The following is a 21,922-nucleotide window of genomic DNA, read 5'->3' as shown; positions in this document are numbered from 1 at the left end:
CCACCAAAATAAATAACATTTATTAATTTTTTTGGCAAATTATTTGTCTCTTCCTTTAAATAGGGGTATGCGCACTCATATACGCATGCATTTCGATAAGAAAACTTCCGATATCAATGAGGAACATTATATGGCTTGTATATTAGAGGATGAAAATATTGAAATTCCCAGCGCGGCCTCGTTAAATCAAGAACATTTGGTTCAACAATTAGCTGCTGCTCAACAACAGCAGCAACAACAAAAACAGTTAGTTGCTGCAGCAGCTGTTGTAGCTGCTGGCCTTCAGCAACAACATCAACATCAGCAGCAGCAACAACAACAACAATCACAGCAGCAGGTGTTCAATTGTGATATTTGTAATTATTCTTCAACTTATAAAGGCAATGTGGTAAGTTATCAAGGCTAAACGATAATTTTTTTGGTTTGTTTTTGTTTTACTGTAGCAATGACCTTTTTCAAGAGATCATGAAAAGTGGTTTATATATACAAAATATCAAAAATACATTGTTGTTTAAAATTAAAGATTAAATGATAGTTATAAAGTCTTTTTTTGTTTGAAAACTGTTAACACTCCCTTTAAATTTTTTTTGTGGAATTTTAAATAATTTAAAGAAAAAGTTTACTAGTTTTATAACGCATGCAAACCGTAAGGGTTTAGAATTTTGAACAGCAAGCTTGGACCTATGATTTTAATGTACTTCTAAAAAGTTTTCAAAAAAAGTCAGAGGCCAAAGAGTGGCTTTCAATATTGATCGATATCTCAATAGAAATCAAATGTAGATCTATGTACAATTTATGATCTGACAGAAAGTATTTCACAAATTTGAATTATGGAACTATTATCACTTTAATTATAATTTACAATCGATTAACTTTAACAACGAGCTGATGGCCCCAGGTGCTAGTGCTCTATTTCTTAGGGCGGGTTTCTTACTACTCAATTAAACTAGGCTTAACTTGCTGTTAGATTGAACTCAAAACAAAGTTAGGCGGAGTTTAACCGATAACTGTGTTTTTCAATTAAGGCTTTAAGGTCAATTAACTTTGTTAGTATTGCCAACTTTTCAGTCAAAAACATAAACAATAAACAGCTGTATTTTTTTTGCAAATAAATTTAAAAAGAATAATTATAATCATAAAATAAATCATAAAATTACTATTAACATAAAATGTTAAGTTTTTATCGAATTCATTATGATTGTATAATTTAATTTGGTTAATAACAGATTTCTTACTACTCAGTTAAACTAGGCTTAACTTGCTGTTAGATTAAACTCGGAAAAAATTTAGGCGGACTTTAAACGATGATTGTGTTTTTCAGTTATGGATTTAAGATCAGTTAACTTTGTTAGCATTGTCAACTTTTCGGTCAAAAACGTAAACAATGAACAGCTGTTTTATGCAAATATTACTTTTAGGGTTCTATAAATCGATTTCGAATAATCGAACAATCGACTTTTTGTCGAAAAAAGTCGAAAAGTCGATAACTCGACTATTGTCTGTAAAAAAGTCGAAAAGTAGACTTTGTAAATAAAAGCCGAAAAGTCTGAAAGTCAAAAGGTCGAAAAGTCGAAAATAGTGGAAAAAAGACAAAATTTTTAAAAAAGTGGAAAAAGTGAAAAAAAGTATAATAAAAGTCGAAAGATGTCGAAAATAGTCAAAAAGTCGAAAAAAAATCGAAAAGTCGGGAAAAGTCAAAGAGTCGAAAAGTCGAAAAAAAATTGAAAAGTCGGAAAAAGTCCAAAAAATTTAAAAATCGACTTGTAATTCAACGAAAACTGTCGAAAAATCGACTTCTCGTAAAATGCAAAATGTCCAAAAGTCGACTCTTAACTAAATGAAAAAAGTCGAAATGTCGACTTTTCGTTTCAATTATAGAACCCTAATTACTTTTGTAAAATGTAAAATTTTAGAAAAAAATATAAATTAGGTTTAGTTGGCCAATAACACTCAGTTAACTGTACTGATTACTGAAAAACACAAAACATATATTAAACTTGGTTTAAACAAAGAATGAAGTTTATCTTTATCAGAAAAAAACCGCCCTAAGTAATTTTACTAATTACTGAAAAAAAATTTATTAAACCAGGTTTAACCAAAGAATGAAGATTATCTTTATCAGAAAACCCCGCCCTGAAAAACACAAAGCACGTATTAATCTAGATTTAACCAAAGAATAAAGATTATCATTATCAGAAAAACCCGACATAGAATTTATTTTTAAATTTAAGTTGAAATTAATAAATAAATAAACAATACTTTAAAGCGCGCGCTCTTTCTCTCTCTGATCACCACTTTTTCGAATAAATCTCAAAATCCTAAGAAAATTTGGGAAAAATACTAGTCTAATTTAAACCACAATTAATTTTAGATTCCATTATTTTAATTATTTTTATTTTCCTCTCATTTCAGTTGCGTCATATGAAATTAGTACATCCACATGTTATACCCAATTCACCCTCTATTTCTCCAGAAGTAGGAGACATAGACACAACCGAGACAGCCTCTTTGAGTAGCAGTCATAATGGCGACAATAACATGAATAAGTAAGTTTTAACCACATTTTAAAAACCCGATATCGAATAATAATTAACCAATATTTATTATTTTAACAGTTTCAACATCAAGTCTGAACCGCTGGATCATCATTTAGCCAGCAATACAAGTCCGGCAGTACTACTAAATCCCCATGACAATAACAATTCACCCATACCGTCGAATATCATACACAATAATCCCAACGAATTAATGCATCATATAAAATCTGAACCTATGGAAATATCAATTGAACCTTCGGCATTACATATACCACAAGCACCGCCATCTACTCTACGATCACCAGCCATAGGACCACCACCTTTACTAAATGCCACACCCGAAGAGAATATCAATCAGAAATATTGTCAAACATGTGACATTTCATTTAATTATATGAAAACCTATTTGGCACATAAGCAATTCTATTGTAAAAATAAATTACATAGACCAGATACTAATGATAGTCCAAGTCCTAATGCTGGTAATATAATAACAAATATACCATCACCCAATACTTTAATGATGCAAAAAAATAAGGAAAATTTACAGGAAGCTGCCATTTGATAGAATCAATTGCAGACAACTTCGAAATCTTGGGAATGGTATTATAAATGTTTTTAAGCGAAACTTGAAAGATTAATAAAAGTAAAAGCATATCAGACGATAAAAAAAGAAAGAAAATAAACAAAAAACTTACAAAAGCAACAAATGCATAAAAGATTTAATATAAAATAATTAATTAAACAAAATTAACTTCAAAGATTATTAAATAAAATTAAAGAAAAAGTGGTAACAAACAGTATTTAAAGAGAATCTCTGTAAATAAATTTATTCAATCTACTTGTGCATTTGTTTCAGATTTAAATAATAATAATTAATTAATTTTATGCAAATACTATATAAACACATGACATAAAATGCATGCCAAAGTTTTAAATATTTAAGTTAAAAAAAAAAAAATTACAATTTATGATCTTAAACATAAAATATAAAACTATATTAAATGAAAAAAATAAAAACAAAAAGAAAAGCAAACTCCTAAACTTTTTAGCCTTTTAAAATATATTGAAGAAAAAAAAAGAAAAAGTATCGACACGAAACTTTTAAACTTATAACATTTAAATATTTGTTAATAAATTTAAAAAAAAAAAATAAATTAAAAAAACATATTTCTAAATAACAACAAAACACCACCTTTATTTAGTATCATAACTAAATCATTTATATATAAAGTATATGAATATTAATTTTAATTATTTTTTTTAACTATATTAAGCATTTTTTTATTTAACTAATTGTTTTTCTTTTATTTTTTTTTTATAATTAAAAATTTTCTTGTTATTTCCTGTTGACTACTTTTATAAAGATTTAACAATTATTTTATTTTACATTGTGTTCATTGTTTTATGGTATTTTTTATAACTAGTTTTTCTTTTTTTGTATATTTTTTAAACTTTAATTTTAAACTATTTTGACGTATCATTTTTTTATTATTATTATAATTATTAACTTTAATATATTTCTTATTTGCAAGTGTTTTTTTTTTTTTTTTTTTTTTTTTTTAATTTAAAGCAATACAAAATAAATATGTATGTATTACTCTAAGTATGTGACAATAATAATTTATTCCAAAAATAAAATAAAAAAATAATTAAACAGTTATATTTAAATTATATAAAAAATAATAATAAAAAAGAAATCTATAATTAGTTTAGAAATCGTATATAAATCAAATTATATGAAAAACTCAAAAATAATAAAAATTATCATTAAAAAAAGTGTGTGTTTGAATTATTTTGTATAAAAAAAAATAACGTACAAATTTCCATAGAATCTTCCAGTTCTAGTTCTACTCCAGTTCAGATCTAGTTTAGTTCAGTTCTAGTTCAATTCTAGTTCAGTTCTAGTTCAGTTCTAGTTCAGTTCTAGTTCAGTTCTAGTTCAGTTCTAGTTCAGTTCTAGTTCAGTTCTAGTTCAGTTCTAGTTCAGTTCTATATCAGTTCTAGTTCAGTTCTAGTTTAGTTCTAGTTCAGTTCTAGTTTAGTTCTAGTTTAGTTCTAGTTTAGTTCTAGTTCAGTTCTGGTTCTCTTCTAGTTCTGTTCTAGTTCTGTTCTAGTTTTGTTCTAGTTTTGTTCTTTTTCTGTTCTACTTCTGCTGTGGTTCTCTTCTAGTTTTGCTCTATTTCCAGTTGTCGTTCTGTTCTAATTCTATTCTACTTAAGTTTTAGTGTCGTAAATAATTTTAAATTTTGGAATTGATAGTAAAAATTTCAAATTAAAAAAAAAACGTTCACATTTCAATGAAATAATGTGCGTTGCCAATATAACATAAAAACTAAAATTCATTTACACAATTACAACTCTGTGACGCGAGCGCCAAAGTATATCAACCAAGGTTTTGTTTTTTCCAAAAAGTTGTCAAGCAAAAATGGCTGACACAGTGGCAGGGTTGCATAATACAACTAAAATATCAAGTACCCAACTACTTAAAAACTTACGTTCATGGTTACTCATAATAATTTTTTTCGTTCTTAAGTTCAAAAATGTTTCTTAAATCATTTTAAATATCTTTTCATTGCTAACTTAATTCTTATACATTATTTAAAAGCTATTAAGGAATGAAAAAATCAGCTCTGACTATATGAAGTAATCACTTCATGGCAATGACTACTTGGCAAATATGACACTTGCGAGTACTCACTAAATATGCAACCCTACAACACAAACACATTTGCAAGCCATTAGCCGAACATTAACGAAGAAGAACGCATTTTTTCTTGCGTGCAAATTTGCAAAAAAGAAAAGAATCAAAAACTTTAATTTTAAAATATAATAACTTTATCAATTATAAACAACGCAACTAAACGGTAACTATATATACGGTGATTTTTAAGTGAACATTAAAACGAATTCTTGCGAATATATTTTAGTTAAATTTACAAAAACGCGTGCCCCAGCAAGAAAAAAACGAGAATTTTACAACAAAAACATTTAAAGCATCATTAATCAGCCTTGAAAAAGAAAAGTTTCGAGAAAGTGAAGAACAATTTGTGGAAGAGCTAAAAGTAGAGGAATATGTCTGGCATAGCTATAACTCGTTTGGGCGAGGAACGTAAAGCATGGCGTAAAGATCATCCCTTTGGATTCGTGGCACGTCCTGCAAAAAATCCTGACGGTACTTTAAATCTTATGATTTGGGAATGCGCTATCCCCGGCAAGAAGAGCACACCCTGGGAAGGTGGTTTGTACAAATTGCGTATGATCTTCAAAGACGACTATCCAACATCGCCTCCAAAGTGTAAATTCGAACCTCCACTATTCCATCCAAATGTGTACCCCTCGGGCACCGTTTGTTTGTCCTTGCTGGACGAAGAGAAAGATTGGCGTCCCGCCATTACCATTAAACAAATTCTCTTGGGTATACAAGATCTCTTGAACGAGCCCAATATTAAGGATCCTGCCCAAGCAGAGGCTTATACAATCTACTGTCAGAATCGCCTGGAATATGAGAAACGTGTTCGTGCTCAAGCCAGAGCTATGGCGGCCACAGAATAAGCGCCGTTGTCTTATATTGGATAGTACTTTATACTTTAAACTCCATTAGTTATTAAAAACCCCCCCCCCCAAAAAAACTCACATTTAAAACACACGCGTCGATACATTTTTTCCATCTGTAAAGCACTAAAGTTAGGAGTGCGAGGAGAAAAAATTGAAATAACGAATCGGTTTTTTGTAAAATGTCTGCTGCTAACAGCTTGTTTAACTAAAGACAAAAGACGGACAGATGTTTTACAAAATGGATTTAAAATTTTTATAATTAACTCTGTAACTATGTACTACTATTTAAATTTCACATTTATTATTATATTTTATAAATTAAATGTATTTTTTTTTCTTTTTGTACAAAAAAAACAAAAAATATAATGGCTTTTTTTCAATTAATCATTTTTGAATAAAATGTTTGTTGTGTTTGACTCAGGCGACAAGATTTTACTTACTGCAAAAAAAGAAAACGAGTCTTCATTACAAATGAAACCAGAACAACAAAATGAATTCATAGTTGATGAAACAATTTTAAAGAGACATATTTTTAAAGCTAATCAACGTATAAAATAAATATAATGAAATTTAAATAGAAACTAAAAAATTTTGTTTTTTTTTTTTTAAGGAGCACCGACTATAGTCTGTTCATATATACATACATGTAGGTAATAGACGGATCTTATATGGAAGCTTAAACAAATTATGTTTTGGAAAATCATTAGCAAAATTATTTGCATGGATATGTGATGAAATTCATCGTTTAGTACAGACAACTTTTGTGATTGATGATTTTTTTATGATTAAATGATTTGCGGAAGTGAATTTAATGATATCAACCATTCATAACTAAGAATGTAATGAGTTATTCTAGATTAAGTGAAGAGAGCTTTATATGGAACTTATTACTAATTGTAAGCCGATCCGGACAACATTTTGTAGAATCTTATTCTGATATTGTTATTCATGATTTGAAAGAAGTAGACTTTTGGTCTTATGCAAAAACGATTATTAAAGTTAACAATGGTTTACTACACACTTTTTTCATATAAAAACAGGTTTTAACAACCATTGTTAACTTAATTATCGTTTTTGCATAAGGCGGTTTTTTATCTTTAAGCTATAAACAATTAGAGAATGATTAGGAAAAATTTACGTTGAACAATTTGTGTATGTAAACAATATAGTGTTAAATTTTGTTTCGATATAATTACATGTTAATGAATTATGTTGCATGTAGTGGACCCTATTTAGTTTCATTAGCGTTCAACTCATATTTATACCTACTTGCTAAATTTTATAATAATTCAGAGTGAGGGTGATATTAATAATAACTCGATATGTCGAGAGTAGTTATTGTTAAACCGATATTTGAAGGAAAAATTCACGAAATTTCGAACCAATGTTAATTAGTTCGAAAGGAGGATGCACATATATGAAATCCGAAGAAATACACTTAGGCCTCTATCGAGCCTCTTGTGCGCTCCATAATCAGTGCCTGAGGTGGGAATCGAACCCACCACCTCTGGTCTACCAGACTAGAACACTAACTACTAACCAAACGGAGGCAACCAACAACCAATATTAATCCTTGGATTAAAGTAGTACGTGAGAAAATTTGTTGAAAAAACAACTAATAAAGCATGCGGACAAGCGTAATATTTTCATACACTGTTCGGAATTTTACTACTATACCTATCTGTTTTTTTAAGGAACGATCATGATCGAAAGCATATCAGTTAGAATTATGGAAAATACAACATGTTAAATTACTTTTTAAACACTTACCTTGAGCACAATTAGGTATAATTTAATTCCGTTCACATAAGACAAAATTTTATAGAGAAAAACTATATTTTCCACTTTTACAAACACTTTTTTATAAAATTTATACAACTTTCACTATTTGTTCAGCTTCTGACCAATTCTGAACTCTAATTCCCCAGGAGTTTATTCCCTTTTTGCATGCTTTATGTATAGGATAGGGAACAAATTCGTCGGTAATTTATTATTCAGAATAGACCTGAAGAAAACATTTAGATTTTAATACTCGTCCATTTTGCTATTAACTGTAATAACTGAAATGTTAATTACGCGTCGTGTCACTAACACACAATTTTTAGAGAAAATGTATATTTTTTACTTTCACAAACACTTTTGAATAAAAAACTATTTTTTCACTTTTACAATAAAACCTTTCAATTCGTTCACATTTTTATTTCAATAATCGTCCATTTTTGTATTTACCGTTATAATTGAAATGTCAATTAAGCGTCGTGTCACTGACAAATACTATCAACAGGAAGTGTTGCATTTAATTTAGAGTTGCCAAGATGTGGTTACTTGTTAATGAATTATGTTGTATGAACTTTACATGGGTAATTATGGTGATTTATGGATCTACTCATGTTTATGCATGCAAAATTTTGTATTTGTAGTAAATAGAGGATTTTGTTAATAATAAACCCATTTTCCGGGAATCTGTAAATTTGTGTGTGAAATACATGAATCTTTGAACCAACTCTAATAATTTTAAACACAATGGGTGAAAAAACAGTCATGACAAAATTTATTAAAATATATAGAATTATTGAAGATTCTGATCTGGCAGATATGTATCTGTGGTCTTCTGAAGATAAAAAGATATATCAGAAATGCAATTGGTAAGACAAACCAATACATATATCATTCTAACAAAGATGAAGGGTATAAAAAAGCACAATTTTTAAATGCTTAATTGCTTTTGAAACACTTGTCTTAAGTACATAAACATTAATCAAAATTTTATAAAAAAAAACTGTTTTGTCAATTTTACAAACACTTTCGTAAAAATTTTACAGAAATAACTATTCTTTTTCATTATTTAAAATAAAACGTTAAAATTTTACCGCTATAATTGTAATGTCAATTACAAGTGTCACTGTCAAATGACAATTAAATGCAACATTTTAATTTAGAGTTGCCAAGACTCCAATAATGTTTAGAAATATGTTACAAAAGCAAATTTTTGCTTTAATCACATAAATAATATAAGATTTCAAACAAATTAAAAAACTACAGAGGTTAATTTAACATTCAAATATATTTTTATGTTATAAAATTGATTTAAAAAAAAAAACAAGCACGTGTATTTCAACAACTCCATATATGTATAGCAGGGTTATATAGTTAAAACGAAAAGTCGACTTTTCGACTTTTTGCATTTTATAAAAAGACGAATTTTCCAAATTTTGCATTTTATGAAAAGTCGACATTTCGACTTTTTGTATTTTATGAAAAGTCGACTTTTCGACTTTTTGCATTTAGTTAAAAGTCGATTTTTCGACTTTTCGATTTTTTTCATTAAATACTTTATAAATTATCGACTTTTCGACTTTTTTCGACTTTTTCCGACTATTTTCGACTTTTTCCGAATTTTTCGACTTCTTTCGACTTTTTCCGACTTTTTATGACTCTTTCCGACTTTTCGACTTTTATTTACAAAGTCGACTTTTTCATAGACGATAGTCGAGTTATCGACTTTTTTGGAACAAAATAGTCGACTTCGACTTTTCGACTTATTTCGACAAAAAGTCGATTGTTCGATTATTCGAAAGTCGATTTATAGAACCCTAGTTTGGACCTTTACCTTAGGTACATACATGGTGTATTTGCATTCACTTTAAGCAAAATTTTATAAAAAAAACAGTTTTTTTCATTTTCACAAACACAAACAAAATTTTACAGAAATAACTATTCTTTGTCACTATTTAAAATAAAACGTTAAAATTTTACCGTTATAATTGTAATGTCAATTACAAGTGTCACTGTCAAATGTCAATAACAAGATATATCTTGCATATATGTTGCATTTAATTTAGAGTTGCAAAGACTCCAATAATGTTTAAACATATGTTACAAAAGCAAATTTTTGCTTTAATCACATAAATAACATAAGATTTCAAACAAATTAAATAACTACAAATGTTAAATTAACATTTAAATATATTTTTATGTTATAAAATTGATTTTAATCAAAAAAAAAAAAAAAAACAAGCACGTGTATTTCAACAACTCCATATATGTATAGTGTAGGGTAAACATATGAACATGAAATGCTAACTAAACACATCTTTAAAATATTTTTGACATTTATTATTGAATGAACACCACCAAGATGAAAAAAATGTCTACCCCCATTAAAAATCTGTCTGTCTGTCAAATGAAGAAAAATTTATACGATACGCGTAAAATGTAGAGAAAAAATTGAGGAAAATTTATTATTTCTAACGAAAAATTACTAGAAAAATGTGTAATAAAATAAAAATAACGTTAAACTATAAACTAGTGTTTAATAAATCAATAAATTAAAACGAATAAAGTGTTTAATTTGTAAATAAATGATTACATGACCCAACCCTAAAACAACAACCTAAAGTGGTAAAAATCGAAGTCACAACAAAGAAAAAATATATAAAATAAAACGAGAAAACGAAGGAAATAATTAAATTTTCCAGCGAAAAAAATATACAAAATCAATGTTAAAAGTGCAATAAATATATGAAATAAATTAAATATAGGAAAAAAATTAACAACACAATGGATCTAAAAGAAGATGGTAGAAGTGATTTCGGGGATAGTATTGGTTTCCCGGAAGGAACATACAATACAACTGGTGGCATACCCTTGGAAAATATGAAAATCGATGCACCTATGGTAAAAAACATATTAATTGTTAATAAAAACTTTGTAATGAATCATGGACTTAATATTATTTTTTTGTGGTATTTGTGTAAACACATACAAAAATTAAAGTTTTATTTTCTTTGGCTTATCAGTAATTGAATTAAATAAAAAAAAATCGAAGAAAAGGGTCGTTGTCATAATTCTGTGGCCATATTTCTATAGATAAGATTGTTGTTATTGGACCATAAACAATGGTTTAGAATAATGTTATTATGTGTTATTGGAATTTCCGTTGTTATACCCTGCACCTTCGTGAGAAGAGTATAATTATGTTTGTCATTATGTTTGTAATTTCTATAATAACATTTTCTGACCCTATAAAGTAGGGTTCTATAAATCGACTTTCGAATAATCGACTTTTTGTCGAAAAAAGTCGTAAAGTCGAAGTCGACTATTTTGTTCCAAAAAAGTCGATAACTAGACAGACTATCGTCTATGAAAAAAGTTGAAAAGTCGACTTTGTAAATAAAAGTCGAAAAGTCGGAAAAAGTCGAAAAGTCGGAAAAAGTCGAAAAGTCGGAAAAAGTCGAATATAGTCGAAAAAAGTCGAAAATAGTCGAAAAAAGTCGAAAGTCGAAAAAAGTCTGAAAAAATCGAAAAGTCGACTATTTATAAAATATTAAAAGTCGAAAAGTCGAAAAGTCGAAAAATCGACTTTTAATTATATGAAAAAAGTCGAATAGTCGAAAAATCGACTTTTTAATCAATGCAAAAAGTCGAAAAGTCGACTTTTCATAAAATGCAAAAAGTCGAAAAGTCGACTTTTCGTTTCAACTATAGAACCCTACTATAAAGTGTATACCTATACATATGTACATATATCGGAGTCGATTTTGGCACGTCCGTCTGCCTGTATTCCCATATAAATTTATACATACTTTTGGAAAATTTTGAACATTTAAATATAATGTTATTAGAAATTCTAGTAACAACTAAAACCTGGATCGGTCTATAATTGGCCATAGCTCCTACATAGAGTTAACTTCAGAAAATCAAATCAATAACAAATAAACATAAAATAAATAAATTTGTAGAAATGCGAAATATTCGACCAAATTTTTCTAGATAGATTCATAAAAGCTTATAGGTTCCATATAAAGCTATGCCCATTCTTAATTAAAAGTATCTTTTCTAAAATCACTTAATTGCAAATAACTCAAGAATTAATAAAGATATCGGAATAAAAATTTCACAGGAATATATCTTATACCTATACCAAAAAATCTTTCTAGGTTACTTTTTCCGATTCAACGATCTACCTATTTGTTTATTATTTAAATTTTCGAAATTTTACTAATAGAAAATTAACTTAGCAAAAGGGTATTTATGTTTCGGCATAACAGAATATATAGTAATCTAATTTGTTTCTTGAAAATTTAAAATTTCCATTTACATCTTTATGTAAATATAATCAGTAATAATTAAATTAATTTTATTATGATATTCTTTGTTTTTCATTCATATTTCTATGTGCTTGTTTTTGCATTCATTTTGCACTTGTGTGTGTGTTAGATTTTTTATTATTTTTTTTTTTCATTTACGCACTTTGCCCTGTACCCCTTTATGGAATTTGGATTGGCTGTGTTCATTACACTTTTTAAAACATCTGTTTGATCATATGTTTTTGTAAACTTTTTTTGTGAAAAGGTTTTTTTATTGGCTTCCCCCCTAAACAACCTGTTGTTATTTTGTTTGTAAACAAACTCTTTTTTTGTTGTTGTTTTTATTTACCCCCCAAAAAAATGTAAATAAACAAAGAAATTTTGAGTTCATTTACCGCAATTGAGAAAAACAACTACTTGTTGTTGTTGTCTTTCACTGAAAGTGTTTTTTTTTTTTCTTAGCAGACCGCAAATGCCGGTTAGCTTTTCTTTTTGTTTTGCCGGTGATTAACATGTGATAGAAATATTTGTTATTGTTTTATTGGGGATGTTTATTATCGTTGACATTTTTATACATATTTGGAATTATGATTACCTCTTATGACGTAGAAATGAATCAGTGATTAATTTTAATACATACATACGTGTTAATCATATAAAACAATTATTTATTTTTATATCATTCATCACTATCGTTACAGATCTCTGATCAAATGAGTTTGAAATGTTACATTCTTGTTATCAGGCATGGGGGGGGGGGGGGTAATGACTACATTTTCAATTACAATTACATTTAAAGTAATTGTAATTCAAGATTCACCAATTACAATTACTTGTAATCCAATTACAATTATCTGCAATTGTAACAATTTCTTGTAATTGTAATTAAAATTTTGCCAATTACAATTACTTTTGATTGTAATTGAAGAATTTCCAGTTACATTTACTTGTAATTGTGAATTACATATATGCAATTTTGTGATTAGTAATACCTAAATTACAATTAAAAGTAATTTTAAATGAAAACTTCAATTGTAGTTACTAGTAATTGTATTTGGCAAAACCTTTATTACAATTACTGGTATGTAATTGGAATTGGCTATTAATTATTTAAAAACATCTTACAAGTAATTGTAATAGGAAAAACTACAATTTCAATTACAAATAAATGTAATTGGTTATTTCTCAGTTACACATTACAAGTAATTATAATTATATATAATTGACTATGTAGTGAATTACTTTGTGTAATCAATACATGTTGTTATATTCTTTTTAAATCATTTTTGAAGAAAAGTAATATTCTATAGAATTTGTTGTAATTGATTTTATTTAATTAATCTTCAGATATGGTTGCTTTGCTCTCTTCTAACATCAATAACATGGGTAACCTACATAACATTCTACAATTCTCGTTTAATTGGCATGCTAATAACAAAAATAGCTAATCGTTGGTTCATCAAAGGAGCATATTTTAAAATTGGTAAGTACATTTTAAATACATGAGTTTATACTATAATTAATATCTGATTTTATTAAAACAGGTTCTGTAGCCTTAAATCCTTTAGCTGGTAAAATAATGTTTCGTGATTTTGTTTATATAACCTATGATTATTCGGCGCGTATACAAGATGGTTATTTTATATTTCGTTGGTGGCGATCATATGTGCCAAAAGATGTATCAGAAGGTAGGTTAAGAGAATATGTAGTTTGTTTTTGTTAAATATATAATTGTTTCTTACTTACAGATCTGTCACATTCGGATACAAGATTATCCGTACAATTAAATGGCTCTGAATTACATATTTATAATCGTTCTGATTTATATGATGAATTAGAAAGAACATTTGGCTTAAAGCCTTCTCTACTAATACCGGTAAGTGTTAGATTTTCTTTCAAAAAATAAAACTTAAAATTTAATACATTTTTATTTAATATTTTTAAGACCGATTCTCTATCAACCGAAGAACGTTCGAAATTAAAAGAACATACCATGAATATGGAAAATGCTCGTCATAGCAAGCATCAAAGTGTTAAACATTCCGAAGCTATGAAAGCCACAACATGGCGTGATCTCATACCTGTGATTAAACTTGATATCTGCTCAGGACGTTTTGTCTTTGGCAATCGTCTTACACCTACCACTCTATCCATATCGATGGAAGAAGCTCACTGTACTTATAGTACAAAGCCTGCCGTTTGTCGTCTAGATCATTTTATGCATTTCGTCAAGGCCAATGTGGAAAATGCTAAAGTTATGTTTGCTCCCAGTCCCAAGTATACGGGATTGGTTGATGAACCACCCCGTTATATGGGTGAAGGTTTTGTGGTCATGATGTCAAATCAAATGGATTTATATTTTTATATGGATGAACCGGGTGTAGTGCCGGAGGAACCTGTACATATTATTTTAGCAAATGGTGATAAGGTTGAACCTTTGCCACCGGTTTTGGGTATTGATATCAAGTGTCTGAAAGGCACTGATTTTAGTTATGGCCCCTGGGCGGATAGACAAAGGGATCATTTGTTTAATTTTTTCTATCCACCTGACTGGAAAGAAATGCAAGTAACCGCCACACCCAAACCGGGAGAATTAAGAAGTTACCAATCATTTGATGTTACTTTGTGTGTTTTAAATGAAGCCACCATTGATATTTTATTCTCTAAAGAAAAAGAAACCAATGCTATGCATATAACAGTGGGTCCAGCCTCTTATGTAGAAGTGACCATACCCTGGGTTACGCTATCAGATGGTTATACCTCTAAAATACAAGGTCAACTCTTTCATGTAGAGGCCACCACTTCATTGCAATATCGCAGTTTAGCAGAATTCGAATCGTTAGAGTATAAGGTACGCATACATTATCCCACAAAGTGGAATGCACCTCAAGATTGGAGCATAGCGCTGACCGGTTGCAAAGCCACCGCCTATATTGTCTACAAACATAAATGTTTCTTTCAAGATCTCATAGAAGATTGGGCTAGCAAAGCTAGACCCGATATTTTAACTTTTGTGCCATATACTTGTAAATTTAATATTCTACTAAATGAATTTGAGATCTTGACTTTGTGTAATGAATACAATTGGATTGATTGCTCTAGCGCGAATCAGGAAAATAATCATTTGGCATTTTGTGGTGATGTATTTGATATGAGCTTTGCTTTGCCGTTTGATGATTTTCTGCCTAAAACGGTGACTTTAAAGTTTTGGATACATGGAGAGGGTTTGGATTTGAGTTTATATGTGCCAGAAGTGTCCTCCACTAAACCTATTGTTTTGGCCATAGATGAAAATGCACGTCTATTAACACGCGGTGGCAAAGTTAAAACTAGACCTGAATTGTATACCAAGAAATGGCGTAAAATTTGTCAAAGAACATCCGGTTGGATTGATTGTTGGACTGTACCTATTGTAGCATTATCCATACAATACGTTTATCATCCCGTGCCACCCTTAGGACCAGATCCTCAAGCTGATATAACAACACCTGAAAAAGAAGAAATTTTGCTCAGTCCTATGCGTATACCGCAGACTCGTAAGTCTCCCAATCAAAACTGGCAAAAGCCAGAACAATATAAATTTGATCCTGCCACTTTGCCGGCAGATCATGTTACGGTAGAGCTAGAAATTGGCTCTTCTGTACTCATGTGCTATGGTAATGTTTTAAGGAATTTCATAAATCTTAAGGAGAACATATTTGGTGAAGATCAAAATTTTACCGATATGGAACAATCGAATATCAAAACAAAAGATTCATCTACGGCAGCGCCGGTCAATCCCAAAGATCAATTACTAGTTAAAGATAAAGATCTCGCCACAAAGTCCATATCTGAGGTCACCGTTCCGGAGGAGAAACAAAAACCTTTCGATCCTCGTCTATATAGACCACTTGAAGTTATAGTATCAGTTATCATACACGATATACAGGCTCATGTTATGAAGAATTGTAATGAAAATGATCCACCCTGCCCGGTTGTGTTAATAGAACGTTTAGGTTTTGAAATGAATAAACGTTATCATGAGACTACACTGCAGGTTTTAGTAAGTCCTTCGTATTTAATAACATCGGATACGGTGGTGAGACAAAATCGTGATAAACATATAAATCAGGGTCACCTAATGCTGTCTGCTGTACAGGTAAGAGAAATGTTTAAATTTAGTCATTTTTTCAGATCAGATCGATGAATAATCAATACTATAGATCGATCAATAATCAATGCTATAGATCACACAACAGACAGGACTATATATCAATTTAAACTCTAGACTCTCTATAGATCAAGTCCGTAGATCAGTGTATACATCAAGCCTATAGTCACGACTATAGATCAGTCTACAGTCACGACTATAGATCTGTCTATAGTCACGACTATAGATCAGTCTATAGTCACGACTATAAATCAGTCTATAGTCACGACTATAGATCAGTCTATAGTCACGACTATAGATCAGTCTATAGTCACGACTATAGATCAGTCTATAGTCACGATTATAGATCAGTCTATAGTCACGACTATAGATCAGTCTATAGTCACGACTATAGATCAGTCTATAGTCACGACTTGGATCAGTCTATAGTCACGATTATAGATCAGTCTATAGCCACGATTATAGATCAGTTTATAGTCACGACAAAGATTTGTCTATAGTCACGACTGTAGATCTGTCTATAGTAACGACTGTAGATCAGTCTATAGTCACGACTGTAGATCAGTCTATAGTCACGACTATAGATCAGTCTATAGTCACGACTATAGATCAGTCTATATTCGCGACTATAGATCAGTCTATAGTAACGACTATAGATCAGTCTATAGTCACGACTATAGATCAGTCTATAGTCACGACTATAGATCAGTCTATAGTCACGACTATAGATCAGTCTATAGTCACGACTATAGATCAGTCTACAGTCACGACTATAGATCAGTCTATAGTCACGACTATAGATCAGTCTATAGTCACGACTATAGATCAGTCTATAGTCACGACTATAGATCAGTCTATAGTCACGACTATAGATCAGTCTATAGTCACGACTTGGATCAGTCTATAGTCACGATTATAGATCAGTCTATAGTCACGATTATAGATCAGTCTATAGTCACGATTATAGATCAGTTTATAGTCACGATTATAGATCAGTCTATAGTCACGATTATAGATCAGTCTATAGTCACGACTATAAATCAGTCTATAGTCACGACTATAGATCAGTCTATAGTCACGAATATAGATCAGTCTATAGTCACGTCTAAGATCTGTTTATAGTCACGACTCTAGATCAGTCTATAGTCACGATTATAGATCAGTCTATAGTCACGACTATAGATCAGTCTATAGTCACGACTATAAATCAGTCTATAGTCACGACTATAGATCAGTCTATAGTCACGAATATAGATCAGTCTATAGTCACGTCTAAGATCTGTTTATAGTCACGACTCTAGATTAGTCTATAGTCACGACTATAGATCAGTCTATAGTCACGACTATAGATCAGTCTAGAGTCACGATTATAGATCAGTCTATAGTCACGACTAGAGATCACATCTGTCTATAGATCATTCTATAATCACGATTAAAGATCAGTCTGTAGTGATGATTAAAGATCTCAATTTATATTTACTTTTTTTACTTTCCAGGTTCGTGGTCATGCAATGTTCAGTAATGAAGGTTGTGCTTTAGACGAAGACACGCTAGAATACTCATGGCTGGTGGAGGTACAATTGGGTAAATTATCGGGAAAGCTAACGTTACCACAACTATTTAATGTGGCTGTTGGCCTGGAGACTTTAGTTCTCTTGGCAGTAGATCCAGAAAATTGTCTTAAATCTCCGAAGACTGTACGCAATTGTCATCATGGTGTGCCCAGTAATCAGTGTCCTCATACTAAAGAGGAAAATAAATACAAGTGTCCCTCGGCTGAAGATATTAAATATAAAATGACTCGTGTTTCCGTGGATGCTGTTGATGTTTATCTAATAGAGAGTGGAACAGCACTGCATGCATGGGTAAGTAAATGAATTTTAATCTCAACTATAAATAATAAAATTTATACATTTAATCTCTTTAAGATCTCTCCTATACGTTTGGCTAATTGTAATCTTCATGGCCAACGTGTGAAATCGGGTATATCCGGTTTATTACCTTCAATTTTAATAAGACTGTTTATGTTAAATGCTGGTTGTACTTCAAATATGACAAACTCTTATAATACAAATACCACTGGTAGCAATAGATCTGGAAAAATACGACGTGCAGATCAAGATTCTGTAAAATCAGAAATATACCATAATACACATCAGCCTGCCCCTCATCAGGGTAAATCGAAACGAAGCTCTAATTCATTTTCACAAAGACGCGACTCGCGTGACGAAAGTTCTCGCAAATTACGTGATAGTTTTTCAGAATGTCGTCGTCCGTTGGCCTATGACAGTGAATTCTTTGAAAATTGGGTAGAAGTAGGTTGTACATCATTGGGTCCTATACTTCTAGAGGGAGCATCGGCATTACCAATACCCGATCATAAATTACATTTAGTGCAACATAAGTATGTTTTCTAAATTCTTCATTTCTTGTTGGATTTTCTTATTTGAGTAATTTTATGTCTATTTTAGCTTTTTACGTGAACATGATGTTAAAACTAAACGTTTGTGGTTTCTATGGTCTAATACTACTAATGCTAATGCTGTAGGTGGTGTTGTTGATATATCTCGTTGTGGTTGTATTGGAGGCTGTGCCTTTTTTGGCAGTAATCGCAATGGTTTGAAATTTTTCAAACCCTCAGCCCAAGATTTGGTTGATAATTATAATATAGCCAGATATTTGTGAGTATTAATAATTTCTGAATGCAATAAATGTCGGAATTTTTATTTTTTTTTTGAAATCTTTAGCATTATTAATAACAATAAAGATTTTGGCTTTGGTGAGAGTATTTTGCATCAAGGACAATTAGTTTTTCATACTCCCCCTTATAGTTTACACTCAGTCTATCTACATGATTCAGCAGACTTTACAGGAAAGGTAAACTATTGAAATCTAGAATAAAACTCTACATTTTTTTTATTATTTTGTTTAATACTTTTAGGGTAAACTGTATCGTCCTGCTGTGGCTGTTAATGGCAGTCTTAAGAAATCTGATTTAGCCGGCAAAGAACTCAATAGCAAAATGAAAATTGGTGGTGCTTCTACTTTGGAAAAGGATATTAATGGCCGCAAATCAAGAGAAAGTATTGGTTCTCCTAATACTTTGGAACGGCGCACTAAACGTTATTCTACCACACGTCAAACCTCGGTAGAAGTCCCATATGCTCGCCTCTTAGATAGTCCTTCGAAAAAGGTTTTAAGACAAGATTCCACAGAATCTCAAGGTGTTGTTTATCGTCGTGGCTCCGATTCTAATAAGTCACAAAATAACACCTTACGCGTTTCACCACCCAAAACTAGTATCTCCGATTCTCGTTTAACTGGTGAAGTTAATGTGGAAGATGAATTAGAGGTTAAATTTTGAAATTTAAAAAATGAAAATAATTTTTTTTTAATATATTTTTTCTGTATTATAGATACCCGATGAAATGTCCCATTCGGCGCCACATTCTCATCCTTTGGAATTTGAAATTGCCGATATAAATATACAAAATCAAATGCCAGTTGATTTAACTAATGGTGATCATTTGACGCGTGAAGTTCAAAGAACAATTTCACTAACTTCGGAAAATCCCTCTGAAATGTTTTTCTCTGCCGAAGAGGATATATCGAATATGATGTCTCAAAGAGGTTCAATTAAGAATCATAATGGTTCTATTATTTTTTCGGGCAAAAAACGTTTTTCATCGGATTTAAGGTAATCATTATTTTGTGAAATAAATTGAATGTTTGACAAATAGTTTTTTGATGAAAACAACCTTTAGTGAATTTTGGTGAAAATTTCTCTAAATTTGTTGTAATTTTTAGTTCGTAACTTTTTAATTTTAAAAATAATTTCCTTTATACATTGCAGCATTGGTAATCAAAATGAAAACGCCACATTATCATCCCTAAATACTTATCGCAGTGATTTAGAAATACATGCACCTGAGCCCAATACAAAACCTTTAACTAAACGCCCACAAAGTACCACAGAATTGGTAAGTTTTCAAAATCTTTTTAAACATTTTGTAAAAGTTTAAAGTTTTCACCCAAAATAAATCACCTAAATAAACAACATCTTAACAAGCTTCACATTTTGTTTAAATAATAATTATTTACGAAAAAATATACTATATTTTAAAAACTATAACTATTTTCTTAAAAAAAGCCTAACTAAATAAAACTATATTTTAAAAATTAGCTTTTTATTTAAAAGAAAATAATAACAAAATTTCATTTCTATCCAAAATCAAAAAAAAAAAAAAAAAAAATTCCAACTAATTTCTCTACTTTTTTTCTAAATAAATCTTTCAACAAAACAACAATAATTTTTGCATGCTTTATTATGTACATAATATAATTAAAATTATAATAAAAACTCATAAACCAATTGATATCACTATGCAAAAACAACAAATCGAAAAAAAACAAATTTGTTAAAATTTTCAAAAATAAATCCCATCAATTTCATAGAACGAAGACGTCAGACGTATTCATGGTCTTGCTACACCAATCAGAAAACTAACAAATATCTCATCAAGACCTGAGTATCGACATTTTATTCATGATGTGAGTAGTTTTTAGTGTTTCAAAAAAAAAAAAAAACAACCAACAAAATCAAAACCTTCTTAGAACTTTTACTATTGTTTCTAGAAACTGTTTTTTTTTTTCAATAACCAAACAACTAACATTTCTTTTGTTTGTTTTAATTTATTTTCTGGTTTCAATAGTTTTTTTGAAACTGTTGTTGGAAATTAATTTAAAAATTGGCTAATTTTTCTTATATTAGTCTTTCCGTTTTTTTTTATTGTTTTGTATTGATTTTAAACATTTTTTTATAAAAGTGCACTTTAAAATGGAATGTTGTTAACAATTGTTTTTTTTTTCTTAAAATAAGAAAAGTAATTTGCATGTATTTAGTTGCTAATCACATGTTAAATATATACATAGGTGTATTCTTCGGTATATAGTTAAGACTCGACATAACTGAAGAGGCAGATCAGTCTATAGTTAAGAGTAGATGTCAGTCTACTGATAATTCTAAAGCCTAGACTGCAGTTCACTATATAGACAAAAATGTAGACTATATTGTGATCAAAACTATAATTTAATCTATAGCAAAGACTCGAGAAAAGTTTGAGGAACAGTCTGTAGTAAACAGTCATCATTCAAAAGCCAATACTATAGATCAGTCTACAGTTAGGACTATATAATATTCAAATGCTCAGATATTTACTATATAGTCATGACTATAGTTTATATATATATCAGTCGAGACTATATTCAAGACTGCATGCTTTATACAATTTTAAACTAGGATTAAGAATATGGCCTTCATATCAGTCTAAAACCTAGACTTTAGCCCAGACTATTTACAGCAGTTTAACGATAGTAAATACTGATCAATCAATCGTCAAGAAATTAAATCATTCTTTAGTTGTAGAACTAAAACAGAACCAAAACTGAACTGGAACTAAACTAGAACTGTACTAGAACTGAACTAGCACTGAACTAGAACTGAACTAGAACTGAATTAGAACTGAACTAGAACTGAACTAGAACTGAACTAGAACTGAACTAGAACTGAACTAGAACTGAACTAGAAC

The 21,922-nt window shown here is 29.9% G+C and overlaps 3 protein-coding genes across 3 annotated transcripts in view; all 3 read left to right on the top strand.

Moving 5' to 3' along the window:
- LOC111683753 (zinc finger protein ush) overlaps window positions 1-3,796 on the top strand; it is a 53,021-nt gene extending 49,225 nt beyond the window's left edge. The window contains exons 7-9 of the mRNA XM_023445857.2: window positions 64-388; window positions 2,413-2,546; window positions 2,616-3,796. Coding sequence (XP_023301625.2) covers window positions 64-388; window positions 2,413-2,546; window positions 2,616-3,102 — 946 coding nt within the window. The 3' untranslated portion in view covers window positions 3,103-3,796. The remainder of the gene's footprint in view (window positions 1-63; window positions 389-2,412; window positions 2,547-2,615) is intronic.
- Window positions 3,797-5,247: 1,451 nt separating this feature from the next.
- Window positions 5,248-6,479, top strand: LOC111687670 (SUMO-conjugating enzyme UBC9-B). Its single transcript, XM_023450130.2, has 2 exons — window positions 5,248-5,404; window positions 5,468-6,479. Exon 2 carries the CDS (start codon window positions 5,613-5,615, stop codon window positions 6,090-6,092), a length of 480 nt encoding a protein of 159 aa, XP_023305898.1. The 5' UTR covers window positions 5,248-5,404; window positions 5,468-5,612; the 3' UTR covers window positions 6,093-6,479.
- Window positions 6,480-10,286: 3,807 nt separating this feature from the next.
- Window positions 10,287-21,922, top strand: part of LOC111687672 (transmembrane protein KIAA1109) — a 27,242-nt gene continuing 15,606 nt past the window's right edge. Inside the window, exons 1-13 of the mRNA XM_046947573.1 lie at window positions 10,287-10,772; window positions 13,532-13,667; window positions 13,729-13,872; window positions 13,933-14,060; window positions 14,130-16,322; window positions 17,831-18,199; window positions 18,263-18,738; window positions 18,806-19,015; window positions 19,082-19,211; window positions 19,276-19,686; window positions 19,751-20,031; window positions 20,188-20,314; window positions 20,790-20,885. Coding sequence (XP_046803529.1) covers window positions 10,656-10,772; window positions 13,532-13,667; window positions 13,729-13,872; window positions 13,933-14,060; window positions 14,130-16,322; window positions 17,831-18,199; window positions 18,263-18,738; window positions 18,806-19,015; window positions 19,082-19,211; window positions 19,276-19,686; window positions 19,751-20,031; window positions 20,188-20,314; window positions 20,790-20,885 — 4,818 coding nt within the window. The 5' untranslated portion in view covers window positions 10,287-10,655. The remainder of the gene's footprint in view (window positions 10,773-13,531; window positions 13,668-13,728; window positions 13,873-13,932; window positions 14,061-14,129; window positions 16,323-17,830; window positions 18,200-18,262; window positions 18,739-18,805; window positions 19,016-19,081; window positions 19,212-19,275; window positions 19,687-19,750; window positions 20,032-20,187; window positions 20,315-20,789; window positions 20,886-21,922) is intronic.

Source organism: Lucilia cuprina, chromosome 2 (assembly GCF_022045245.1).
Source record: "Lucilia cuprina isolate Lc7/37 chromosome 2, ASM2204524v1, whole genome shotgun sequence".
Taxonomy (NCBI): domain Eukaryota; kingdom Metazoa; phylum Arthropoda; class Insecta; order Diptera; family Calliphoridae; genus Lucilia; species Lucilia cuprina.
The sequence above is the reverse complement of the archived record's forward strand: the minus strand, read 5'-3'. Positions and strand labels throughout refer to the sequence as shown.